Source organism: Lygodium microphyllum, chromosome 2 (assembly GCF_053477565.2).
Source record: "Lygodium microphyllum isolate KBCC chromosome 2, Lygodium_microphyllum_v1.1.10, whole genome shotgun sequence".
NCBI classification, from domain to species: Eukaryota; Viridiplantae; Streptophyta; class Polypodiopsida; order Schizaeales; family Lygodiaceae; genus Lygodium; species Lygodium microphyllum.
In genome coordinates, this window is record NC_141136.1 from 64,568,148 (window position 1) to 64,594,641 (window position 26,494).

General features: G+C 41.1%; 1 protein-coding gene across 1 annotated transcript; it reads left to right on the forward strand.

Moving 5' to 3' along the window:
• The first annotated feature begins 10,593 nt into the window (after window positions 1–10,593).
• On the forward strand, window positions 10,594–15,077 carry LOC148039822 (G-type lectin S-receptor-like serine/threonine-protein kinase SD2-5). The gene has a single exon (XM_087694350.1). The coding sequence runs from the start codon at window positions 10,899–10,901 to the stop codon at window positions 13,518–13,520; it is 2,622 nt and encodes an 873-aa protein (XP_087550476.1). The 5' UTR covers window positions 10,594–10,898; the 3' UTR covers window positions 13,521–15,077.
• Window positions 15,078–26,494: the final 11,417 nt, after the last annotated feature.

Sequence of the window (26,494 nt, forward strand, 5' to 3'; positions counted from 1 at the left end):
CGGGGATCGATATCAATGTCATGAGCAAGTTGCCAACTACATGCTTCTCATTAGGCTCTATACTCTTTTACCAATGATCTTGGGTAGTCTACCCACCTATGACATCTAGGCTCTGTCTATGTAGTATTACATGGGTTGCCAATGCATCTTTTGATTAGAACTGAGTAGATAAGACTATTATGCTCCTCACACTAGAGAGCTCATTGATCTCATCCTCCATGATGGGTTTTGCATCCTTTAGGTGCGCTTGGGCTTCTTTCACCCACTCCTTGACCTTTTCAACCACTTTTAATTAGTGCCTCAGATCACGATATTCTCTAACCTCTTACTTCCAAATGAGGTCAAATACCTCTTCAACTCCCTTACTTCCTACCTATCTCAAGTAGCATTGGTTTGGGGCAAACCCTACTTCAATGCTTGATTCGGAGCATGCAAGCACTCAAAGCTTGATTTTGTTGGTCTCGGCAATGGAACCAAAATCTGGGAGCTTTTCACTTGAGTGCCAAGACCCTCATACCACTTATTATTTCAATAATTTCAAGCCAAGTGCAATGGCTACCTCTCACATAGCCATACACACTCTCGCACCTATGAGTATAGTAAGCTTACCTCCATGCTCAATTAAGTTGTCTCCTCCGTCAAGCACTCCGGTAGATCCATGATCCAAGGTGCAAGCTCAAGTAAGCTTGATCCTCAAGCTCTAAGCTCCATGCTCCATTTTCGTGCACAAGATAAGAGAAGAGAAGAAGAAGAGAGGAGAAGATGGAGAGCTTCTCTACCATAGTTTCTCACCACCCTCACACACTCACATAATCACTCCCTCACACTCCCTCTCTCAAGCACAAGCTCAAGTAAGCAAGAAGAATAAGAAGAAGAAGAAGAGGAGGAGAGCTAGTTTTACCCACACACAAGAATGAGCTTCTTCATTCACTTTTTGCCTTTTATACAAAACCCTTACCCTAATCCCCTTTGGACACCCATCCCTTTTTTACATGCCCGGCCATTTTAGCCTAGGTCCTTTGTTTGTATTCCCTTTCTATTTGCATTGTGGCTTTCATCTATGCCCAAATACATTTATAAATTGCACAAGAGGGAGCTTGGTGCTCTTTTACAAGGATTTAGAGTGCGCTTTTATATTTAAAATGTGCATTTCCTCTTTTTGCTAGCCCTGAACTTTTAAGGTTGTCCTTGCACTTTTGGTCATTTTTCTCCTATTTCTTCAGAGTTGGGCTACCTTTTTCACTTTGCCCTATGTCTTTTAAATTTTTTTTGCTTTCTTAGCACTAGGGTTAACAATATGCTGTCAAAATAAAGTGTGGATGGCTTGCCCAAGTTTCAGGTTGATTGGATGCATAAAGTATGCAAAGCATGGCTTGCCCAAGTTTAGGGTTGATTGGATGCATAAAGTATGTGAAGCATGTTAATTTGGAAAGCAAGGCATGCGTTTTCACATGACAAGCATATGTGCAAGAAGCCACTTGAATTAATACATTCTAATATGTGGGGTCCTATAAAGATTGCAACTTTGAGTGGTTGCAAGTATTATGTTTCCTTCATTTGATAATCATACTTGCAAAGTATGAGTTGACTTTATGCTTGAGAAAAATGAGATGTTCACTCACTTTAAAAGCTTTAAGGCTCCATTTGAGAAGGAGATAGGTTGCATATTAAATGGATAAGCTCAGATAGAGGTAAATAATCTATCTCTAATGCGTTTTTTATTTTTTGTAGAAAAATGGTATACAGAGGCAGTATACATGTAGATATACTCTGTAGCAAAATGGAGTTGTTGAGCACAAAAACAAGCATATTGCAGAGGTGGCTTGTGCACTGATGTCAAAAAGAAACTTGCATGGTATGACACCTAAAGAGAAGTTTATGGATAGAAAGCCAAATCTATCCCATCTGAAAGTATTTGGATGTATTGCTCATGTGTATATTCCTCATGAGTTGTGTAATAAATTGGATCTTGAAGCAAAAAAAAAAAAAAAGTTGGAGATTCTCTTGAGCAAAAGGGATATTGAGGTTATTTCCCTATTACACATTAGCTGAGAATTAGCAAGGATGTTGTTTTTTATGAAATGAGTAGATGATATAGTAATGTGCATTGGGGTTGATGAGTACGAGAGTGTGGTTGTGTAGAAAACATGTCAGTAGTCACATACATTGAGTGGACCATAAGAGTCTCCTAGTCATGGTTTTGTTGATAGACCTTGGAGTTGTAGATTGAGATCATATGTTACTCCACTAAGTACAACATAGATATCAAAAAAAGGTACAAAGAAAGTTGGGGACTCATCTATAGTGAAGACGTATCATCATATTTCTCTCATATTGATACTAATTCAAAAGGCTCTAAGTAGAGGTTGAATAAGGATTTTGGGATTTCATCTATTAAAATACTTGATGTGGGAAAGGCACAAGAGGACGCTAAAGAACATGGTAGTGATCCAGGTCCACACAAGTCAAGTAGAATGAAAAAGCTAATGTAGTGATTGGCATATGATAGTTATATAGCTCATCACTAGTCATATATGGCTAAGGTTGTGCAAGATGTGGAACCTACTTGTTTTGAGGATGTAGTGGATAATGAGTAATGGGATCGTGCTATGGTTGAAGAAATAGCTGCACTTATGGATACTAACAGATGGGGGTTAGTGTCTTTATTGGAAGGTAAGAAAGCTATTGGCTACAAATGGGTTTACAAGGCTAATAGATCTATTGAGTGCTATTAGGCACGACTGATTGCTAAAGGGTATGCATAGAGTCATGGTATTGATTATGGGAAGACCATTGCTTCAATGGCTAAAATGGCCACTATAAGGGCTATCATAGCATTGGCTACCTCAAAAGGTTGGATCATGCGTCAAATGGATATTAAGAATATCTTCTTGTAGGGGGGATTTACAAGAGGAAGTTTATATGGAGCAGCCACATGGTTATGAGAATGAGAATCGTTCGGATTATGTATGTAAGCTTTGTAAGGCCTTGTATGGGCTAAAGCAAGAAGCTAGGGCATGGCAAGGCAAGATAGTAGAATACCTTGTTAGCGTTGGATTTCATAGAGCATAGACTAATCACTCACTCTATGTATGTGAGACTGATGCATATATTGTGGTCATTACTATATATGTGGATGATGTGATTATTGTGGGTGATATTGAGACAGAGATTGACAATGTGAAGGGTCTTCTCAAGGTTAAAGTTGAGATAAAGGATTTGGGAGAGCTATTCTATTTTCTCAGCATAAAGATAATCAGGACTCCAAAGGGCACAGAGACAATTTGCATTGGATATGTTGAATAAGTATGGTATGGCTGATTGCAAGCCTATTTCTATACCCTTGGATATTAATGCTAAGCTTAGTGTACATGACGGTGACTTGATTGAGGATGTTACTATGTATCGAAAGATTGTGGATAGTCTTATCTATTTGACTATTACTAGGCCAAACCTAAACCATAAATTTTATTTGGAGAGTTAGTGTATGCAGCTTTCATGGAATCTAGATTTGGATGCAGTGCAATACGCATTGCACTATGTTAAGTCTACATTGGACTATGCTGTTGAGATATCGAGCTTCACTCGTGATATGCCAGGGTGACCATTGTGCATTTATGTCACCGACTTGTCAGTTGCAGATGCGGTTGGTACACCGCCCATGAATAATAGTTAGATGATAGCTATCCTTATCTACTCTAGTTCGTGGCTCAGTTAGTATGCCACCTTAGTTAGTTGAGTTTGGTTTGAGACCCATATATAGGGTTCTTCTATTTCTATGTACTAGAGTTCTTTTTGGCTTACACAACTAAGAAGAGGAAAATTGTTTTCAGCCTCCACCCTTGTGTGTATTCCCCCATTGTGCAAGCAAGAAAGCTACAAGTGAGACTCCTTTCTTCTCTCCCACAATCTTGACATGGTATCAGAGCCTTGTTTGTGGTAAGGAGCTCAAGAAAGCAAGCCAAGTTCGCGGAGTTCTGGTAAGAGGACCAGTGTTGCTTTCATTTTTCTGTTTTGGGAGCAAGTCTCTGCAGAGGTAGCACAACCGGAAAGTGCAAGAGTGCATTGTCTCAGATTGAGACGCCCTTCGCGGTGTAGCAAGAGGGCAGTATATGCTGCGGGAGAAGGCTTTAGCCCCTGGTTGCTCTGTTTTTTTGATTTGAGGCCATTTCGGGGCCTATTTTGGAGGCGGAAGTTTTCTGCATGCACTCAGGAAAAGGCCCTGTTTTATGCTGTGCGACCACTGTTCTACAGGTCGGTGAAAAGTTACCACAGAAATTGCATCGTATGCTTGTGTGCAGAGACATTGGGAGTTACAGAATCATCCTTGTTTCCTGTTTATGCAAAATCGTCACTAGGAAGTGACTGTGTGGTCAAATACCACTTTTGCCAGTTTTGCAGATTTGCCTTTGTGAGGGTGAAGTTGTGTTTTTTGCAGTGCCAGAATTTTTTGCGGTGTTCTGTAATGGCGTCTGATTCTCTTTCACAGATTGTAATTGAAAAGGTTGACAAGAACAACTTCTAAGCATAGAAGTTTAGAATGACGAATTTCCTTATGGGAAAAGGATATTGGAAATTTGTTGCAGGAAATGAATAAGAACCAGTTCTTCCTGATGTTCCCAATCAACAGCAAATGCAGGCATTTAAAGCATGGCATGAGAGAGCCAAGAAAGTTATGTACTGGCTGTCTATCAGTATTTCAGACTCTATGATTGTGCATATTTAGGATGCAAGTACGCCAAAGGAGGCATGGGATACTTTGTAAAAAATGTATAGCACAAATACGCAAGCCAGGAAAATGCAGCTCAAGCAAGAGTTGCATAATGTGCAAAGAGGAAGTATGAGCATCAATGACTACCACATGAAGGTGAAGAAGATTGCAGATGCACTTGCTTCCATTGGGTCGCCAGTGGAAGATGATGATTTAGTTTATGTGACCTTGAATGGTCTAGGAAAGGATTATGCACAGTTTCGGACATCCGTTTCAGTTCGTGAAAGATTTCTTGATTTTGAGGAGTTGATTGCTCTTCTAATTTCTGAGGAGCAGAGAAATGGTGGTGCATCTTCTTCAGGAGGAACTTCAAAAGAAACTTTCTTCTACTCAAATGCTGGAAGAGGTAGAGGTAGAGGTATAGGAGGCCGATCTGGAGGCCGTGGTAGAAATCAGAATATGCAGCAGACTCAAGAAAACCAGTCCTATGGAGGAGGACGTGGTAACTCTAGAGGCAGGGGGAGCCAAAGAGGTCGTGGTGGATGGCAAAGAGGCCAAAATGCAAACAGCAATGTTGAATGCTACTACTGTGGTAAAATGGGTCATATGGCTAAAGACTGCTATAAAAAGCAGAATGACATCATGAATGGAAAATTGCAACAAGAAAATTATGCATCTTCTAGTACACAGGGTGATGACGGAAATGAGCATTTGTTTATGGTGCAGCACATGAACAATTCTGTGACAAGTGTAGAAGAAAGCAACGAAGTGTGGTATGTTGACTCAGGTGCATCAAACCACATGACAGGTCATGCAGAATGGATGCAGGATGCAAGAGAAATGGAAAAACCGAGATTTGTGGAGACTGGTGATGATACTGCACATCCTATTGTACAGATTGGAAAAATTCCTTTGTCTATGTAGGATGGGAAAAAGAAATACCTGTTAGATGTATTTCATGTCCCGAATATCACCAAGAATCTAGTTTCTGTTGGTCAAATGGTTGAGCATGGCTTGCAGGTCAGATTTAATCCTCACGGATGCTTTGTTGAGGATATGAAAAATAAAAGTCGCTTGATAGCAAAAGGAAAGAAGAAGGGCAAAATGTTTACATTGGATGCAGACATGCCTGAATTGAGTGCAGCAATGTTTGCAAATGGGACCGGTGTAGTTGCAGATATTGATATATGGCATAAACGAATTGGTCATGTTAATGTACAGCGACTTCAATCAATGCAGACCCAAAATATTGTTGCAGGATTGCCTAAATTCAAGGTTGCAGAAATGCATAAGGTATGTGAAGCCTGTCAGTTTGGAAAACAGGCAAGGAAACCATTTCCTGGACATGTTCAAGAGAGTAAGAAGCCATTGGAATTAATCCACTCTGATGTGTGGACTACTAAGGCTACATCTCTTGGAGGCTGTCAGTATTTTGTCACTTTTATTGATGACTATAGCAGAAAAGTTTGGGTGTATTTTATGAAAAAGAAAAGTGAAGTTTTTGGGTATTTCAAAACTCTTAAAGCTATGGTTGAAAAAGAAACAGGCCTGCAAATAAAATGCCTAAGGTCAGATGGAGGGGGAGAGTACCTCTCAAATGAGTTTGCAAGGTTCCTGCAAGAGCATGGCATAAAGCAACAATATTCATGCAGTCATACCCCACAACAAAATGGAATTGCAGAAAGGAAAAACAGGCATATTGGAGAGGTATCTCGTGCCATGCTCAATGAAAAAGACCTGCCAGATTTTTATTGGGTTGAGGTAGTTGCTACAACAGTCTACATAATGAACAGGACTCCCACTGCAGCAATACATGGGATGACTCCAGAGGAGAGGTATACTGGTAGGAAACCAGATATTTCTCATTTGAAAATTTTTGGTTGCATTGCCTATGTTCATGTGCCAGATGAGTTGAGATCCAAGTTGGATCCAAAAGCTGAGAAGTGCATCTACAGTGATGAAGATATCCTTCATGTGAAAATGCTATTGAAGCAGAAGTTTGAGATGAAGGATTTGGGAGAGCTGCGTTATTTCTTGGACATTGAGGTGATTAGATCACCAAATGGGATACGGCTCTTGCAGAGGCAGTATGGATTGGACATGCTGTCCAAATATGGGATGACAGGCTGTAAGCCTATTTCAGTTCCTTTGGAGCAGAATGTGAAGCTGAGTGCAGATGTAGGTGAGCTTCTGGAAGACCCTACTATGTACAGACACATAGTAGGAAGTTTGATTTATATGACTATTAGCAGGCCAGATTTGAGCTATGCTGTTGGATTGGTAAGTCAATTTATGCAGGCTCCAAGGAAACCACATTTGGATGCGGCTAGACGCATACTCAGATATGTGAAGTCCACATTGCAGTATGGATTATTTTATGAGACTGGGGTTCAGATACAGTTGCATGGATACACTGATGCTGATTGGGTTGGTAGTATTTCTAATAGATGATCTACCAGTGGATATGTGTTCTCTTTTGGGAGTGTTTCAGTCACTTGGAGCAGCAAGAAACAGCCTACAGTTTCCTTGTCGAGCACAAAGGCTAAGTACAGGGGTGCAGCAATGGCTGCATGTGAGGTAGCTTGGTTGCATAAGCTACTTTATGATATGCATCAGCCTACAGATGGGCCAGTTGTCATTTATTGTGACAACATGAGTAGTATACACTTGGCAAATAACCCAGTCTATCATGCTAGAACAAAGCACATTGAGGTGCATTATCACTATGTGCGGGAGAGGGTTTTACTAGGTCTTATTGATCTAGTTTATGTCAACACAGAGGATCAGGTAGCTGACATATTCACGAAGGCATTGGGCGCAGAGAAGCTGCGCAAGTTCATAGACCTGCTTGGTATGCAGGAATTGGGATTGAGCTCGAGGGGGAGTGTTGAGATATCGAGTTCCACTCGTGATATGCCAGGGTGACCATTGTGCATTTATGTCACCGACTTGTCAGTTGCAGATGCGGTTGGTACACCGCCCATGAAGTTAGTATGCCACCTTAGTTAGTTGAGTTTGGTTTGAGACCCATATATAGGGTTCTTCTATTTCTATGTACTAGAGTTCTTTTTGGCTTACACAACTAAGAAGAGGAAAACAGTTTTCAGCCTCCACCCTTGTGTGTATTCCCCCATTGTGCAAGCAAGAAAGCTACAAGTGAGACTCCTTTCTTCTCTCCCACAATCTTGACATATGCCTTATTCTATGGTGCAAGTGTACCGTTGGATTTAAATGATTACATAGATGCAATTTGTGCTAGTAGTATTTTAGATAGGAGATCTAGTAGTGGTTTCATGTTTTTCTTTGGGAGTGTTGCTATTACTTGGAGTAGCAAGAAACAACCAATAGTTGTCTTGTATAGAGATAGAGTACAGAGGTGTTGGAATTGTAGCATGTGAGGTAGCATGGTTATACAAGCTACTTGGTGATTTGGGAACACAGGTGGATAAAAAGTTTATCATCTACTCTGATAACCTTAGTAGCATTCAATTGGCTAGGAACCCAATATATCATGCGCGTATTAAACACACAGAGGTCCATTACCATTTCATTCAAGCGTGGGTTCAAGAAGGTGATACTGAGTTCACTTATGTTAGCATGGAGGATCAAGACGTTGACATTTTCACCAAGGCCTTGGGAGCTAAGAAGCTTCAATGCTTTAGGACTATGCTCGGAGTTCACGAGCTCATGTTGAGCTCGAGGGGAGGTGTTGGGATGTTGATATCTACATGAGTTGGTATCCACTATGTGCCTTGGTGATGTGACATGATATTATTCACTAGTATGTTAGGTAACCGATATGAGGATATGCTAGTGATTCTATTGCTGCACTATATCAACATAGTCTATCCTTGGTTATGGCACATTCATTGTGCCACCTCTTCTTTCTTAGTGGGTTCACACCTAGTGATTGCGTGTATATATGTTGTAGTACTTTTATGTTAGTCTTTTATTGTGATGTAGACTTCGTTCTTTTGTGTGGAAGAAGAAAACGATTTTAGTCCTATCTCTCTATGTTCTCAAGTCTTCATTGCTTTAGTATGTGTGTGCTCTTGGGTGCTTCACCTCTCTCCTCTCTTGTCAGTTTAGAATTATTTTTAGTATATGGTACTTTGTTTTACATTATGTATGTGTATTACCACAACTTTCTAGATAGATATATATAGTTGTAGATAACTTAATTTATTAATTATAGTATGCTCACATTCACATGTGGGAAACAAAGAAGTGACAACCATAACATCTATTGTAAGGAAAGCACAAATGATTCAATGGAGATTCACTTTCACATTTTGTAGTAAGCATATATGTAAAGTTATAAAATCATTTCGTAGTAAGCTTATATATAAAGACATAAAAGCATAGTATTGTGCACCTCTAACTTGGATCAATATGCCTCTACAATTGCTTTAGGCATGCATACAAATGTCTTATGCATGTGTTTTTGAACATATAAGCAATTTGCACCCATACATTTAGGGTAATAATAAGTGTTAAAATTGACAAATGTGAAACATAAAGAGATCACATGCTCTATTTCTTTTTAGCATCATGGTTGTATATGTTTGAGTTGGTCCCAATCTCTCTCTTAACTTAAGTTGGCGCGTAGCGTCGAGAGGAAACTAAGTGTGGAGCACCTAGTCTATACTATTAGTTAACGAGAGGTGGGGGGCAGGTGCCACGTGGCAGCCCCCCACCTCCCCCACAAGAAAAAAAAGAGAACGTGGGGGCGCATGCCACGCGTCCAGCACCCGCTCCCGTCCGAAAAAATCGCACCCGCCCCGGTGCGAAGCGCCGGGGCGAGTCTAGGCGCGGAGCGCCTAGTATATATTAAGAAAATGTATAGATGGTTGAGAATTTAGAAAAAAATAAGAATTACCAAAGAAGCTAAAAAGGCATTTTGTTTGGCATATTAGGCTCAACAAACATAAAAAACTATATGATATTTTGAACTCCTCAAATTTTCTCAATGTTAGAAAAACTAAATGGTTAATATAAACTGAATTGAAGAAGTTTTAAAGATACTTTTAAATGTTATTTGAACTTTAAAAAACTTTAGTTAAAGAACGTTCAAAATATTGAATTTTACAAAAACTTTAGTTATAAAAATAGCAAATACATACAAATTTTCTCATAAATTTATCAAAATATTGAATTAAAGGTTTTTGTATCTGCCTACCAAAAAAGTGTTTTGCTAACACTAATTTTATTGCAAATTTCGTAAACAAAATTCAAAATAATGATTTAAACATTTTCGTGCCTCCTATTTAGAATATTATTTGTGAACATTGACTGCATTGAGGATTATCATGGCTTTTAAACCAACATCAGAGGATGAGGCAAAGAGCACTTGTAATTGAACATGGCCTCTTGAGGAGCAACACCACCACTCTATTCTAGAGAGCTAATTTTACTGTATTATAAAACAACTTCTATATGTTTTAAAATGTGAAAGTATATTTATATTATATGAAATATGTACATAATCTCTACAGAGATGCAATCAACCTTTTTAGCAGTTTCACCCTGGTGTGGCACCTCAGCTCTACTGGTAGGAATACTAGGTGCGTTGCATGTGATTGTGAGTTCAATTCCTGGTTGGGCGGCTCCAAGGGGTATTTCGCCCACATGCGAACTCGTGATGGTGAGTCTCCCAAATAAAATAAAATATGCCCAAAAACTCACTGGATTAAAATTTTTTTTTCAGCATTTTACTTGCCACTTTAAAAGTGATTGTTTTCTTTCCTAGCAATTCAAAAAGAGGGGGGTCCATAAGAAAATGACACGTGGCAATCACCTACCAAAGCATATTTCCTGAGAACAGATGAGATTGGCAACTTGCAAGCCTTTATTCAAAAGTCAGGGATGGAGGTTGCGTCCGTAAACCAGGCCTCCTGGGATTTGTTTAGAAAAGCTCCTTCATGTACTTTTCGACTCTAGTTCTTTCCCATTCTTTTCGCCCCCCTTTTATTATGTCTCATCGCCCTGGATCAAGTCATGTTGCTTCACCTGAGCGATCCCCTTTGCTGCATTGTTTACAGCAAGCAGGATCGTTGCTGGGACATGACACTCGCACTCATGCCTCTCTTTTTCTCCATCTTCTTTTGTTCATCTTGTTGGAATCTATAACCCACACCTATTTGCACAACCCCCCCTTCCCAATCTCTTGTCTGTGTGTTGAATTACAATGGGAAATGCTCTACTGCTCTGCCTGTGCTTCTTGTTGGCATTGTTTTTTGTGCACAATTGTGCATTGCCCTGTGCCGCAAGAAACGTCATATCAGCTCCATTTGAGGTGTATGCAAATATCTCATCGTCATCATCATCACCATCATCAGTGTCAGTGGGCTCAATCACACCTCTTCTCAATAGCTCAAACATGAACTTCTCCTGGTGCTGGGTGGCAGTGCCCAATAACAGATTCCTTCTCTCTATCGTCTACATGCCAGTCAGAAGCAGCTCCCCAACCACAGCTGACACAACAGTTGGCACTACAGGCGCCCAGCAGGTGTGGATGGCCAACCGGAACCACCCAGTGAGAGTGCAGGCCAGCTTGCAGCTGGAGCCTAATGGGGACCTGGTTCTGAGGGACACAGATGGCTCCACAGCATGGTCGACCAATACCACCACGGGGGCCTCCATAGAATTGCTAGACTCTGGCAATCTGGTCTTGTTGAACTCCAGGAACAGCATCATCTGGCAGAGCTTCGACCACCCCGCAGACACCCTCCTGCCGGGGCAAGTCATAAGCACCGGTACCCGTGTGGTCGCAAGTCTATCATCCAGCAATGCCTCTGAGGGCAAATACTCTGTGGTAATGGAGCCAGGAGGGCTCATCATGTATGTGGTGACACCATCTAGGTTATCATCCTTTCCTTACCATGTTGTTGGCTTCTCCACATCAGACAAGAACAATACGGTGGAGTCGGTGCAGCACCCCTTCTGCAGGGGCACATCCATGAGCTACAGCAATGGTGGAGGGATCCTCACATTCACACAGTGGCCCTCGTTTGACAAGCCCGAGTGCAACCATTCTTTCATCATTCCCGTCGGGTCCAATAACAATAACAGCGATGTCTTCTTCCGCCTTGACTCCGATGGCAATTTCCGCACCTATGTATACAGACTGCACTATGGTTGGGGCATAGACCAAGAGATTTTCTCTGGTAGCCTGTATTGTGCCCTTCCTGGCAGGTGTGGAGACTTTGGTATCTGCAGCTCTTATGGCACCTGTAGTTGCCCAGAGTTACGTTTGCCAGGTTCAAATTCGCAGCTGTTTGATGCAAGAAATCCCTCTGATCCAAGCTCTGGTTGTGTCCTGTCGCAACCCCCGAGGTGCAGTGATAGCAATTACTTTCTTGAGCTCTCAGGAGCAAGCTACTTTGCTAATGACTTTACCTACCAAACGTCTTCAACCTTGGATTACTGCAAATCCTCTTGTGCTTCGAGTTGCAATTGCACAGTTGGTTTCTATGAGCAGAATACCCGCCACTGCTATCATTATCAGGAGGTCATGAGCATCCAGAAGGTGTCTGATGCAAGCTTCCATGCTTTCATTAAAGTAAGCAATGGGAGCAATTCATACCAAACAGCATCAAGGGCCAATTCTCCGAACAGAAAAGGCATGGCCCTTTCAGGCAGGATGGTTCTGGCAATTACAGTATGTGCAGCATTTGTGACTGCTATCTGCATGGTGAGCTTTGTGGTGTTGGGAATAAAGGTGAGGAGAAGGCTGGCAGACATGCAAGCGGACGATGCTTTCTTGGAGAGTTTGCCTGGTTTACCTACAAGATTTTCTTTCAAGCAGCTTCATAAAGCAACCGATGGTTTCAGGAAAAGGCTTGGTGTTGGAGGATTTGGGGTAGTGTATGAGGGGAGGCTTGCAGATGGCACACGAGTGGCTGTGAAGAGATTAGAGAGTGCTAGACAAGGCCAGAAAGAATTCCATGCAGAGGTGGCCACTCTGGGTAGCATCAATCACCTTAATCTGGTTCGCCTTCGTGGTTTCTGCACTCAGAGAGCACAGCGCTTGCTTGTGTATGATTATATGGCTAATGGATCCCTCGACCATTGGCTGTTCTCTGATTGCAAGCTCTTAGACTGGCCTACTCGCTACAACATTGCCCTCGACACTGCCCGAGGCCTGGCCTTCTTGCACGAAGAGTCCCGTGAGCGCATTGTCCATCTGGATGTGAAGCCTCAGAACATCCTCTTAGATGAGGGGTTCATAGCTAAGCTCTCTGACTTTGGGCTCTCCAAGCTCATGGACAGAGGGGAAAGTGATGTTGTTACTAACATGAGGGGTACTCCTGGATATGTTGCTCCAGAGTGGCTGTTACAAGCAGCAGTCACAAGTAAAAGTGATGTATACAGCTATGGGATGGTACTGCTAGAGCTTTTAAGTGGAAGAAGGAATCTTGATTTGTCAAGAAACACCTTCTGGTATTTCCCTGCATGGGCAGTGCTGAAGGTGGAGGAAGGCAAGATGATGGAGATCATGGACGACAGGCTGCAGGATGAGCTGACAGAAGATGTGGAACAAGAGGCTGTAAGAGTCATTAAAGTGGCAATGTGGTGCATTCAAGAGGATCCCAGCATGAGGCCCTGCATGACCACTGTGTTGCGAATTCTCGAGGGTCACACGGAGGTCGAGGACCCCCCATCCCTACTGCAATTCGCAATGAGGACACACTCTGCAGCCAAGGCTTCCTCGTTGGCGAGCTCTGGCGCTCCGACCACCTCCTCTCAACACACAGATATCACAGTCTCTACTCAGGTCAGCAATTCAATTCTGTCAGGGCCTCGGTGACCTGCCTGTTCCAATGAGGATATAGGGGGGAGGCTTTCTGTTCTCAGTTTGTACGCATGAAGCCATTTTGTGTGGTGTACGCCACTTTTGTATAAGCTGCTCCATGCGATAGATTTTCTGCGGAGTCACTAATAACTCAAATTCTGCACTCCTGAAGAGATAAACATGATCAACCTCCGCAAGCTTAGCTCATTTGCTTTGGTCCTCTGTCTATTAGGCAGATTCAACTAATCATTGAAGCTGCCTGGTTTGCACGGCCTTTGTTGAGCAGCATATATCCTTTGAAAAAAGAAGTGAAAAGTAGAAAACAGCAAATGGAGTTGGGGTTCTGGTGTTATCCGTGTGCAGACATAATCTTTCATTCTATCAGAACGTTTGCATTGATGGAGAATGGTTAGAGCCACTGGTAGTAGAGGCCTTGCTGCGTTTGCTGGCATGATGGGCCGATGGTTGAAAGTGAGCTCCAGCAAGTGCAATTTACTATTGTGACCACTGATTTGTTCAATCGCTCTTATGAGCATCCCTTTTTCCTTGGGTGGATCATATTGGGTTTGGCTTATCCATCCAAGTTTGAAGATACATACGGACTTATTTTTCATTTTGCAATTGTTTTTTTAAAAATGCATATAATATTAAGCAAGTCAAATAAGTAACTACATACAGCATCAATTAGATGCCACTTGGCACTAGGCCATATCCCTCAGCTTCTTATGGAAAAGCTTAAAGATCCAATGCTTGGATCTCACGACATCCAACACAGCCAAAAACTCAATCTTCAATACATGAATGGCATTGTCAGGCTTGATCCTACCCTGAGACCCAAACAAGTAATTGTTTCTATGAACCCAGATAAACCTTAAAGTTACAGTAGTTAGGAGTGCAACTAGCTTCCATGTGCTCTCATCCAACAAAGCTTGGTCAGCAAAGAAAGCCACTGACATGCTGAAATTGTCAATCAGATTTGCTTCCTTAAGCCGCCTTTTGACTTTTTTCCAAGCAGGGAAAACATGCAAACAGTCCCAAAAGAGATGTTTCTCTGTCTCATCAGATCTTCCACAAAATGGATAGAGAGAGGAGATTTGGAATCTCCTAGCCAGTCTAGCACGTAACGGGAGCTTTTTATGCATTAGTCGCCATCTCATAACATTGCATCTGTGAGACGGCGTTGCTCTCCAGACTTTGCCAATGCGCCTCTTCCATGTATCCATTCTTGCCAAAGGGGATTCCTTTTCCATTTCTCTTGTAAATTCATGTAGATAGCAGGAGACGAAGAGCAAATGTCTCTAGATGATCTGCAGTGACTCAATCGCTTGCCTGTTACGGAAACAAGGTCATTCAACTATGAGTCATCTCTTTCAACAACTGATGAAGGCCATTCCACTTTTCTATGTTGCAAGACTACAACTAAAAAAATCATTTTCCTTATCTGAAAGAAGAAACCTAACTTGAGCTTCCTCAATTGTGACCCATGAGTTGCTATTCTTGTTCCATATGTCATCCCAGATCCTGATGCCTTTCTCATGAAACTTCTAATGTTATCCCAGATCCTGATGCCTTTTTGCAATTGTTATCCCTACGGATTACACAAAACAATTGTATTCTAAAAGAAGGAGATCTTTAAGTTGGCTTAAATTCGGTGCATAATTAGGGTATAACACCACATTGGGGAATATGGGAATTTTCCATAAGTTTGGGACACGTGGTCAAATCTTTGGATTTGTCATAACTTGAACACTATAACTCCAAATCGAGTGCTCTATAGCTCTATAGATTCCATTTTTCAAGCGCTTTGCGATGATAGGTCATATCATATGGTTTTGAGAAACTTATGGGCACGTTATCCGGATGTCACCTTTTTAGTATTCAAAAAATGGGAATTGGGAGATTCCCAAACTTACTAATATTGTGTTGTATCTTTTTCAAAGACAGAGCGAAGCATATTAATAAACCATAGGAAAAGTACAAGAAATCACCAACGAAACTTGGGAACTCCAATGACACATGTGATTCACCAATGTTCACGAAAAATATTTTTCGTAGCAAATACAAAAACCTCTAACTCAAATTTTTGCAGAGATTTTTGAATCAAATTACATGTATTTGCCATTTTTATAACTAAAAATTTTCAAAAGTTCGAGGTTTCAAACCTTCTTCCTTCAATTTTGAAGGTTATTTTAACAATTTTGCAATTCACTTTAAATTAAACCTCGATTTTTCGTGAACAGTGCATGACGTGACTCACATAATTAGATGTCAATAGCTCAATCAATCGACAAGCGGTTTTTGTAGCTGGCTTTAGCCTTGTTTTTGTACGTACGCTTTTCACCCTCGAACATTTCTCAGAAAATACTCAGTATCACTGCCAGCGGGGCAGACTAATGCCGAGAGTAGAGTTGGTGGTGCGGTTATCAGGAGGATGATGGGAATAGTAACGAGAGCATTATATAGGGATGAAAGCGTGGCTAATGAAGGTTCTCCCCATGCTTCACATCAATACTAAGTTGGTGTTTCAAATCAATTTTAGGTTTGTATTTCTATCCCTACCAACAATTTGAGGACTTAGGACTATACATAAGGTTTTTAAAGTATTCTATAGAGCCTTGTCCAAGACTTAGGACTTGTGTTTTGAAATTGGTCTAATTATATGCTTTGTGCATACCTATTTTTTCCATGTTGATAATATCATTCTACAAGTGCATTATAAAATTTTAAGTTTGTGCTTCTTTTGAGAGAGAGAGAGAGAGAGAGAGAGAGAGAGAGAGAGAGAGAGAGAGAGAGAGAGAGAGAGAGAGAGAGAGAGAGAGAGAGAGAGAGAGAGAGTACATGTAAATAATGTAAAGATTATTGGAGAGAAGGGGGGGAGGTATATGTATAATTTTTTTTGTATATATTATTGGAGAGAGAGAGAGGGGGTTATATGTATGCTTTTTAAATATATATTATTTATATATTAGAGAGAAAATTACTAATATGAGGGAGAAAATGCAATTATAAAACCATAAGTATGAGAGAAATAGAATGAAATATAAACTTGAATTATAATAAGTGGGAATAATAATAATAATAATAAATTAAAGTATATAATACACTTTAAAAAACATTGCAAAGATAAAAAATTTGTGTACATATCATTTAAATATTGAAGAGAAAGAGCAAGAGAGATAAAATGATTTATTACTATATTACTATTAATACCCTGTTATATGTTGATACTATAATAATATGTTGATATGAATAATTATAATATTTGTATGCATGCATATATATATATATATATATATATATATAACATCAATATACTAATAACATAAATTTTATTAAGATGTGTTAATATTAACATGATGTCATATTGATGACATGAACGTGGCAAGGATAAAATTCTTAATTATGTTAATGATACTATATAAATAATATTGTTACTTATATTAATAATTTAAAGATAATAATAGCTTTTATTTATATTATTTTATAATATATTCTCATGAGATATTCATATTTATATAATATTTAATAATATTCAACATATAAATAATAAAGTACATTATGTATGATTTTACATAATAATGTTTTGTAATAAAGCATTGTAAAATGTTACTAATAAGATATTACACATTTTAATACATTACTAACATAATATATTATTAATATTGAATATGAAATATTATATATTGATAGTTATTTTATTTTCACACACACACACACACACACACACACACACACACACACACACACACACACATCTTTGCATCCCAACTTGTCATTGCCACTAGCTTGCTCGCCCCTACTACATCTACTATCACTCGCCATGGCCTCCTATTGGTGGTTGTTGCTTGCTTGACCTTGCCACTACTAAATATGGATGCTCTCACCACACCTACCATCACTAAGCATGGGTTACCTATGTGCAATTGCTGTGCACCCAACTTGTTGAAAGGTGGAGTAGGAGTGGAAGTATGAGCAAAAGAAAGAGAGAAACAAGAGCTATATGGAGGTTCAAGCAAGAGAGAACAAGATGGTATGTTGGAATTCCAATAGTGACAATGTGTTGTAGGTAGTAAATGTAGGTGGCTAGGCACATGTGGCCTTTTACCCCCAACACTTACCTCTATGTGCCTATTGTCTTTGAGCCTTGCCACAAAGAGAGAGAAAGAGAGAGAGAGATGCTCTTACCACACTTGTCATCACTAAGTGGCTTATCTGCTTGCTTGCTTGACCATCTAGTTGTGTTTTACCCTTGCTACAAAGAGAGAGAGAGAGAGAGAGAGAGAGAGAGAGAGAGAGAGAGAGAGAGAGAGAGAGAGAGAGAGAGAGAGAGAGAGAGAGAGAGAGAGAGAGAAGGTGAAGGTGGCAGAATGGTGGTGTTATGGAAATTGCTATGAAAATAAGATGGTTTTATATTTATTTATTTGTGGATTTTCATTGTCTAATATAATTTTCATCACATTGAGTTGGGTTGTCCTCAATTAATAATAGAATCTGAGAGAGGTGGCCATCCACCTCTCAAATTTCATTGTCTAATGCAGTTTTCATAATATTGAGTTGGGCTATTCTCAATTGATAATAGAATTTGAGAGGTGGCCACCCACATGCTAGTGCTACCTCATGTGGTGAATTTGGACTAATTAATGAGGAAATACAAATATCCATGTATTGCCTCAATGTGGTAAATCTGTATATACCCCTATGAAACTAAAACAACCATGGATTTTCATGCAACATTGTTGCAAAGTGGACCACATGGCAAATCTAGCATCTCAAATCTTGGATATCTAGGGTGAAAGCATGCTATGGTGTATGTACTATTGGAAAAAATCCTTGGTATACCCCTATGAAACTAAAACAACCATGGATTTTCATGCAACATTGTTGCAAAGTGGACCACATGGCAAATCTAGCATCTCAAATCTTGGATACCTAGGGTGAAAGCATGCTATGGTGTATGTACTATTGGAAAAAATCCTTGGTACTAAGTGCATCTTCCTTTTTAAAAAGAGCTTGAGAATATGCACCATTACATTTGAGTAAAGATTTGTTGCATGGATGAAGCTTATGAAAACCACACATCCACTACAAGGATATGAGGCTATAGCGACAGGCGTTAGCGACGACAAATAGCGATGTCGCTATTTGTGTCGCTATTAGCGTTGCAAATACGATGCAAATAGCGATGCAAATAGCAACGATACCCAGAGTAAAAAAACACGGGCCGAAACTTGAGTGCGTCATTTTTCGCGCATTCACAAAAGAGAGAGCGAGAGGGAGAGAGACCGTCTTGCTGAGAGGGAGAGAAAGAGAGAAAGAAGGCTTCTCATCGCCACCGCCATCGCCACCACCGTTCGTGAAGAAGAGGAGGAGGTGTATGGAGGGCGAAGAGGAGCCGCCGTTGTGAAGAGGAGCCGCCAAACCCTTCTTCGAGTCTTTACGGTATGTGCATTGTCCATTCTTGCTTTGCTTTTGTGTTTTCTCTCTCTCTTTTACTTGTTTTTTGTATAATTTGTGTATATTGAGAGAGGGAGAGGAAATGAAAGAGAAAGAGAGGGAGAGGGAGAGGGAGGGAGAGGAAATGAGAGAGGGAGAGGAAGAGGGAGGAAATGGGAAAGGGAGGGAGAGGAAATGAGAGAGGGAGAGGGAGAGGGAGAGGAAGGAAATGGGAGAGGGAGGGAGAGAGAAAGAGAGGGAGAGGGAAAGAAAATGAGAGAGGGAGAGGGAGTTTTCTCTCTCTCTTTTACTTGTTTTTGCTATAATCTGTGTGTATTGAGAGAGGGAGAGGAAATGAGAGAGAAAGAGAGGGAGAGGGAGAGGAAGAGGAACGCATTGAAAGAGAGAAAGAGAGGGAGAGGGAGAGGGAGGGAGAGAGAAAGAGAGGGGGAGGGAGAGGAGAAGAGAGAAAAAACATTAAACATAATAGGAAAAGAGAGAAAGAGAGGGAGAGGGTGAGGGAGGGAGAAGAAATGAGAGAGGGAGAGGAAGAGAGCAAAAGGAAATGAGAGAGGGAGAGGAGAGAGAAAAAATGAGAGAATGAGAAGAGAGAGAAAAGATGTTAAACATAATAGGAAAATAGAGAAAGAGACGGTGAGGGTGAGGGTGAGGGAGGGAGAGGAAATGAGAGAGGGAGAGGAAGAGAGAAAAGGAAATGAGAGAGGGAGAGGAGAGAGAAAAAGAGAGAAAAAACATTAAACCTAATAGGGGAAGAGAGAAAGAGAGGGAGAGGGTGAGGGAGGGAGAAGAAATGAGAGAGGGAGAGGGAGAGGAAGAGAGCAAAAGGGAATGAGAGAGGGAGAGGAGAGAGAAAAAAATGAGAGAATGAGAGGAGAGAGAAAAAGAGAGAAAAGATGTTAAACATAATAGGAAAAGAGAGAAAGAGAGGGTGAGAGTGAGGGCGAGGGAGGGAGAGAAAGAGAGAAATGGAAATGAGAGAGGGAGAGGAGAGAAAAAAAATGAGAGAGTGAGAGGAGGGAGAAAAAAGAGAGAAAAATCATTAATCCTAATAGGGAAAGAGAGAAAGAGAGGGTGAGGGTGAGGGAGGGAGGGGAAATGAGAGAGGGAGAGAAAGAGAGAAAAGGAAATAAGACCTTACAATAAGCTCATCCTAGGCTCATAGGGGTTAGGCCGATCCTCAACAAATCTAAGGGATATATGGCTAGAGAACCCTAGCACACTTGCACCTCCTAGCATAATGTTCTTCCTACAAAGAGACCTCTCATACATGAGGCTTGTCCTGGCCTCCGCCATGCAAGTATACAACGAAGGCAATCATCCTATCAATTAGAAAAACATTCATTTTTTATAACGTAGATCCAAAAATAACTTTGGATATTTCATAAAAATCAATCTCTTCTTAAAAAGACAAATACAAAAAACTAAAACAGTATCATTTATATGCTTCGTAAAAACTAAAATAGCATCACCACAAGATCTCTTAAGAAACTCATCTTCAACTATCAATTTTAATTAAAAAATATAATATAAAATCACTTGCAAGGAAGGATACTCTTTTATCATTAACCCTATTTCATCCTTAGAATAGTCTTAAGAACAAATTTCTGCTCTAACGAGCATATATTTGAGCATAATAACTATTTTAAGGTTTATTCCATGAGTAGTAGTAGTATATATGCAACCATCAAGCTAGAGATCATACTTTGGTATCTGTGGAGATCCCAATCTCATGCCCTCATAGAGATTGTAGTGTGCAATAGTGTGGAGAGAAGGTGAGTGAGTTGTAAATGGTAAATGAGAATTCTATTGATGATGGAGAGAAGATGAGGTAAATCGCCAATTATATTCTTAGTAAGTGCAACCTACCCATAGTATGGCATCCATGACCAATTGAAATCAGTAAGACTTTGAAATCCTACCTCGAGTATTATAACTATTGTTTTGTGGTGGATTTTCTTGCCATCATTCAATGTCAATTTGTGCTTGTGTTTTCCACGGTGTGTTGACTATAGGTGTCAAATGCTCTAGTCGGATCTCTCTCTCTTTCTCTTCTCTCTTCTCTCAACCCTTCTCTCTCCCTCAATCTTTCCTCTTTCTCTCTTCCTATACTCTCCCTAAATCCTTCTCTCTCCCCCTATCTCTTTTCTCTCTCTCTCTCTCTCTCTCTCTCTCTCTCTCTCTCTCTCTATTTCTACCTCTCTCACTTCTCTCCTCTTCTTCTCTAACTTTACTCTCTCCCTAACTCTTGTCTCTCTCTTCATCTCTATATAAGTAGTCATAGTCGTAGTCGTGGTCGTGGTCGTGATCGTGGTCGTAGTCATGGTCGTGGTCGTAGTCGTGGTCGCAGTCGTCGTGGTCATTGGTTGTGGTCATGGTCGTGGTCGTGGTGTGGTCGTGGTCTTCATCGTAGTTGTAGCCTGATCGTTAAAGAAAATGAGAGAGGGGGAGGCATAGAAAAAAGAAGAAGGAACGAGAGAGAGGGAGAGGAAATATATACTGCATAATAACGAAAGAGAAAGAGAGAGAGAGAGATGGAAGGAGAGGAGAACAATTTAAGAAAGAAAAAAAGAATGATAACAAAAACAAATTGTTTGTCGTAACGTGGACAAAATGAAAAATGAGGAAGGTCTTGTTATTCAAGATTGCGAGGCGTATCTTAATCAATGTGTCCCATGTCCTTGCTCTCAATGCAAGCTCGCAATTAGACGAAAATATCGATTGTCTATAGAACACGTGCGACGCTTCGGCGAGTTTCAATCTGAGATTATTGATCAGGCGATTGCGGATTTTCAGCAAACGGTAAGAAAAGTTAATATCAATCATGCATTGTACTCGTAAGCTAATTGAATACCATATACAAGAAGATTGGGTGTGGCTGGCAAATTTTCTATCAAGGGAGGTGACGTCTCATCCCAAGGAGGAGTGCACCCTTTGCGGCCAATTAGAAGAGTTCGTGGGCGTGCGATGGATGGAGTGCATGAGCCAATCCACCACTTGCAAGGCACTACCCAATCTATACCATCAATGCCAGAAAAGACAGGCAGCCTTCCAGACCTACCTACAATCTTGGAGCCTGAGATGGAGGCAATGATCGATGCATTGATTCCCATGGATGTCAAGACTTCTGATCCACTTAGAGAGGAAGCAACCATACCATTATATGATGGGTGCTGAGTATCTCGTCTGAAGACACTGCTTGCACTCCTAAGTGTGTAAGCAAAATACGCGTGGAGCGGTGCAAGTGTGACCGAGTTGTTTAGGTACCTTGTATGTACGCTTCGTTGATTTCTTTTCAACACTATTATTAAAAACATTTTTTCTTTTTCAAGGTGTTTTATGATTTTTTTCAGGTTATTGAAATATCATATATTACCACCTGCAAATACCATGCCTGAGTCTTGTGATGATGCATGACATGTTTTACGAAAACTTGGTATAGATTACAATAGCATCCATGCGTGTATCAATGATTGCATACATGATCAAAGTGATGTTTCGAGCATATGATCAAAGCGATGTTCCAAGCATAGATAAGGACAATATGCAAATAGAGGGGTCGATATTGCAAGGGGTGGAGGCCACCGAAAGCTTGGAGCATGTAGAGGAGCCAACATCGGCTAATAATAATGGAAATACAGGAGTCCAAGAATTCTTTGAGAACGAAGTGGACTCATCCATTTGTGGTGATATGTCTATCGACCTTCCAGTGTATGCAGAGTTGTGTCAGGAGATTGACATGGGACCATAGGATACTTCATATTTGGAGCATCCATTTACTCAATTCGTTGACTAATTGCTTATAAAGATATATAAGATATGCATTTTAAGTGAGATCATTTTTTAAGGATTTATATTACCGTGCTTTGTATAATTTAAATTGATTATGCTAACATTATTTTTTATTTGTACAGGTGACATTTTCAAGATGAGTCGAGGGATGAGCGATGAGGAGTTGTAGGATATCTTCACGCGCATGTCTTCAAATCAGATCGCGAGATTCAAAGACATGGTAGACTAGGAGCTGTCTCGGACATAGTAAGGCCACTCTACTAGATCTACTTCGACGTGATCAGATACTTCAGCTTCGAGCAGACGAGGTCGATGCTCTAGACTTGGACCAGAGGGAGGGATTGCTTCAGGGTCAAGGGGATGCTGTAGAGATACGGAGGCAGTGAGCCCGTGGTCGGCACGGGATACGGGTGCGACTCCTCACTCTCATGGCGGTCCCAGGGAGCATGGCTCAGGTGGATGCTGTGGAGGCACGGACGCAGTGTCTCCGTCTTGTCGTTCTGCTAGAGTTACATCATCTCTAGGATTTGTCACACCTGTGGGGATGTCTACTCCAGTTACTTTGGCTTTTGCTCAACCGTCTGTAGGTGGCATCCCTATGGGTGCTACTCCGATAGTTACTACCCTGGTCAGTACACTAGATATACAGGGGTCTCCTATGATAGGTCAGGAACCATCATCATGAATGATGAGGGGAGGAGGGTGATGGCTCGCATGAGAGAGTTGTGCCAACAAGTTTTTCGGCACGTCTTAGATCATTGGAAAAACATACCGGAGGGGAGCAAGGACTACATAGTAGCATCTTGCATGAGGAGTTTCCAGTTCCAGCCACGACAGATAGATTTTCTATAGGCTAGATGATGGACTGCATGCGTGCATATATGTCACACAGACGATCGGACGCACGCAAGGCACTCAAGAGTGGGGTTGCAAAGCCCGAATGGCTAGATGCGGACGACTAGCACTGACTGAGGGAGGAGGATATAGATTCTCCAGGAGGTTGGAGTCAGCAGTGCGAGGCGAGGGCACGACTAGAGGCCGGAGTGATCCATCATCTTGGGAATGACGGCCACATGATATATCTGGAGGTCTTTGTAAGTTTTTCTTTTGTTTTGCTTGCTTATTTTTTTACAATATCCTTTGTACTAACAATTATGTTTTTAATAGTTAGTATTTTATTTTCTTTGCAGCACTCCATTACAAATCGCGATCCAACCGGCCTTGAGACTCGATATGCAGAGAGGCACGGTCTCACTGCATTGATCGATCGATTGTATAGATGCAAGGGCCTTGTAAGTCACTCATCTTTCTTGTTCATAGTTACCATATTTAATTAGAACACATTATTGTATGGTGGACTGATGTGTTGTTGTTTCTTTTTTTGCAGAGTTTGTTTGATGCTCCTTTGCGACGGGACAAGCTTTCAGATGGCGAGGATATGTAGCTTGCCCTTGGATTCCTGGAGCTCACACACCCTTCTTTTTTGGTCACCTAATCTGTGTAGACATTTTCTATTTAGTAGTGATATCTTGTCATGATTGTACTAGTCGCTTTCATTATGCAATCATGTATTTATTTCATGTATCAGTGTTATGATTTCAGTACACTTTGTTTTTGTTTACACGAGCATTGTACACAGTGCAAAAAAGCTGCCATGCCACAAATTTTTTTTTCCATGTTACCGTCGCTATTAGCATCATAAATTTACCTACACGTGTTGTTATTGGTGTCGTTATTAGCTTCGCAGAGTGTCGGTATCAGCGTCGTTATTTGCATCGGTATCAGTGTCGCTGATACCGACACAAATAGTGACGCTGATACCGACTATTCTATGGCGTTACCAATAACGATGCTTTTTGTGACGACGGGAAAAATTTTTGTTATTTACATTTTCATCACTTTTAATGTCTGTATAAGGCCTATATCTTGTAGTAATCTTCACATACATGTAGAGTGCATACTAGGCTACATAGTAGATCCTATACTATTTTTTATCTATGTGCAAACAATTTAATCCCTTCTAAAGTTTTGATTTCAATTGTTGTACCCTTTCACAAATGATGAGGCTATCATCTCTCTCTCATGCCATCTATGTGTGAAGCTCTCCCTTGCACACTCTTTCTCTCTCTCTCCGTTGTCTGATCGACCAGGCATGAGTGAAGAAACAGAGATTGTACTGTTGCTTTGTGGATTTCCACAAATCCTTTGACATGGTTCAGAGAGAGAGGCTTTTCAGACGCCTACTTGATTTGGGGGTGGATGATGACATGATGTGGGGTATTTATGCACTATATGAGCGGGTTACTGGCAGAGTCAGATGTTCGGGAGGTATATCAGATCCCCTTGTGAGCACCATTGGTGTGAAACAAGGATGCCCACTCTCACCGACTCTATTTGGGCTATACATTGATGAGATAGCAGAGTTTATTCAACAGCGAGCCGGTGGAGGTATAGATCTCAGTGGAGCCACAGTTCATATCTTACTATATGCAGATGACATTGTATTGGTCTCAGACTCAGCTCAGGGATTACAGCAGCATTTATTAGCATTGGATGATTTTTGCATACAGAGAGGCATGATAGTGAACCTTGGTAAAACCAAGGTTCTTATATTCCATACATCAGCTCAGATACACAGATAGAGTATTTTCATGGCAGCAGGAGGGAGTATTGAGGTCACTGGATCATATGTATATTTGGGAGTCACCTTTACAGCAACTTCAGGGAGTATTGGCTCTTATGGAGCGACAGTGTTATCAGGCACATTTCCAGGAGCCCCGCACCAAGGGGTGGCTCTTTGATACTCTAGTCACTCCAGCACTGATGTATGGAGCAGCTATATGGGGGCCAGGCCTTGCCGATTATGTATGGACATTGATGGAGAGACCTCAAGTGATCATGATATCTAGATTGATTCGCAGCAAGGCCTCAGTCCCACATGACATTGTGCGAGCAGAGCTTGCCACACCGCCCATGCTAGTCGAGGCATTATTTCAGACAGTCTGCTTCCTACACAGATTTCAGGATATGGACAGAGATCGCATTGCATATAGAGCATATATGGCATCTCAGGAGATGGCTCGAGTGGGGGATACCACATCATGGTATGCACAGACTAGAGCTTGGTTTGACAGACATGGGCTGGACATTGATAGACTCCCACCTCTTCTATATGATACACAGGCTCCCACTTACACCCTCTCTCTCTCTGAGAGGAACAGAGTCATCAGACAGGAGATATGGCATATTTATATACATAGGACATGGGTCCCTGCACAACCACAGCCATCGAAGATGGCACATTATTATACACAGTTCTTGAACATATCAGAGCAGGGATTCATAGAGATTCCGAGATATATGCAGATCTATATGCCACATTGATTGAGAGTTCTTATTGGACAGCTCAGGGTATCATCACATCAGCTTATGATGGAGAGTGGCAGAGCCAGTGGCATCCCACGGGAGGAGAGGATATGCCCCCTTTGCAGATCAGAGGTGGAGAGTGAGGAGCATTTTGTTCTCAGATGCCCGGCATACTCAGAGTTGAGATCTAGATACACATTGAGCAGCTCACTTCAGGGATGTATGACTGATATGGATCAGAGATCATTTGGCCATTTTCTGGGAGAGGCATGGCACATCAGAGAGCAGAGCACACAGCGGGTTCCAGTCACAGAGGGGCCCACCCAGACGACTATTACATAGTTCTTTCAGACAGAGAGAGTGAGAGCTACTATACTAGC

Excerpts from the sequence above, each read along its gene's own strand:
- LOC148039822 (XM_087694350.1), top strand. The coding sequence starts at position 10,899 with ATGGGAAATGCTCTACTGCTCTGCCTGTGCTTCTTGTTGGCATTGTTT.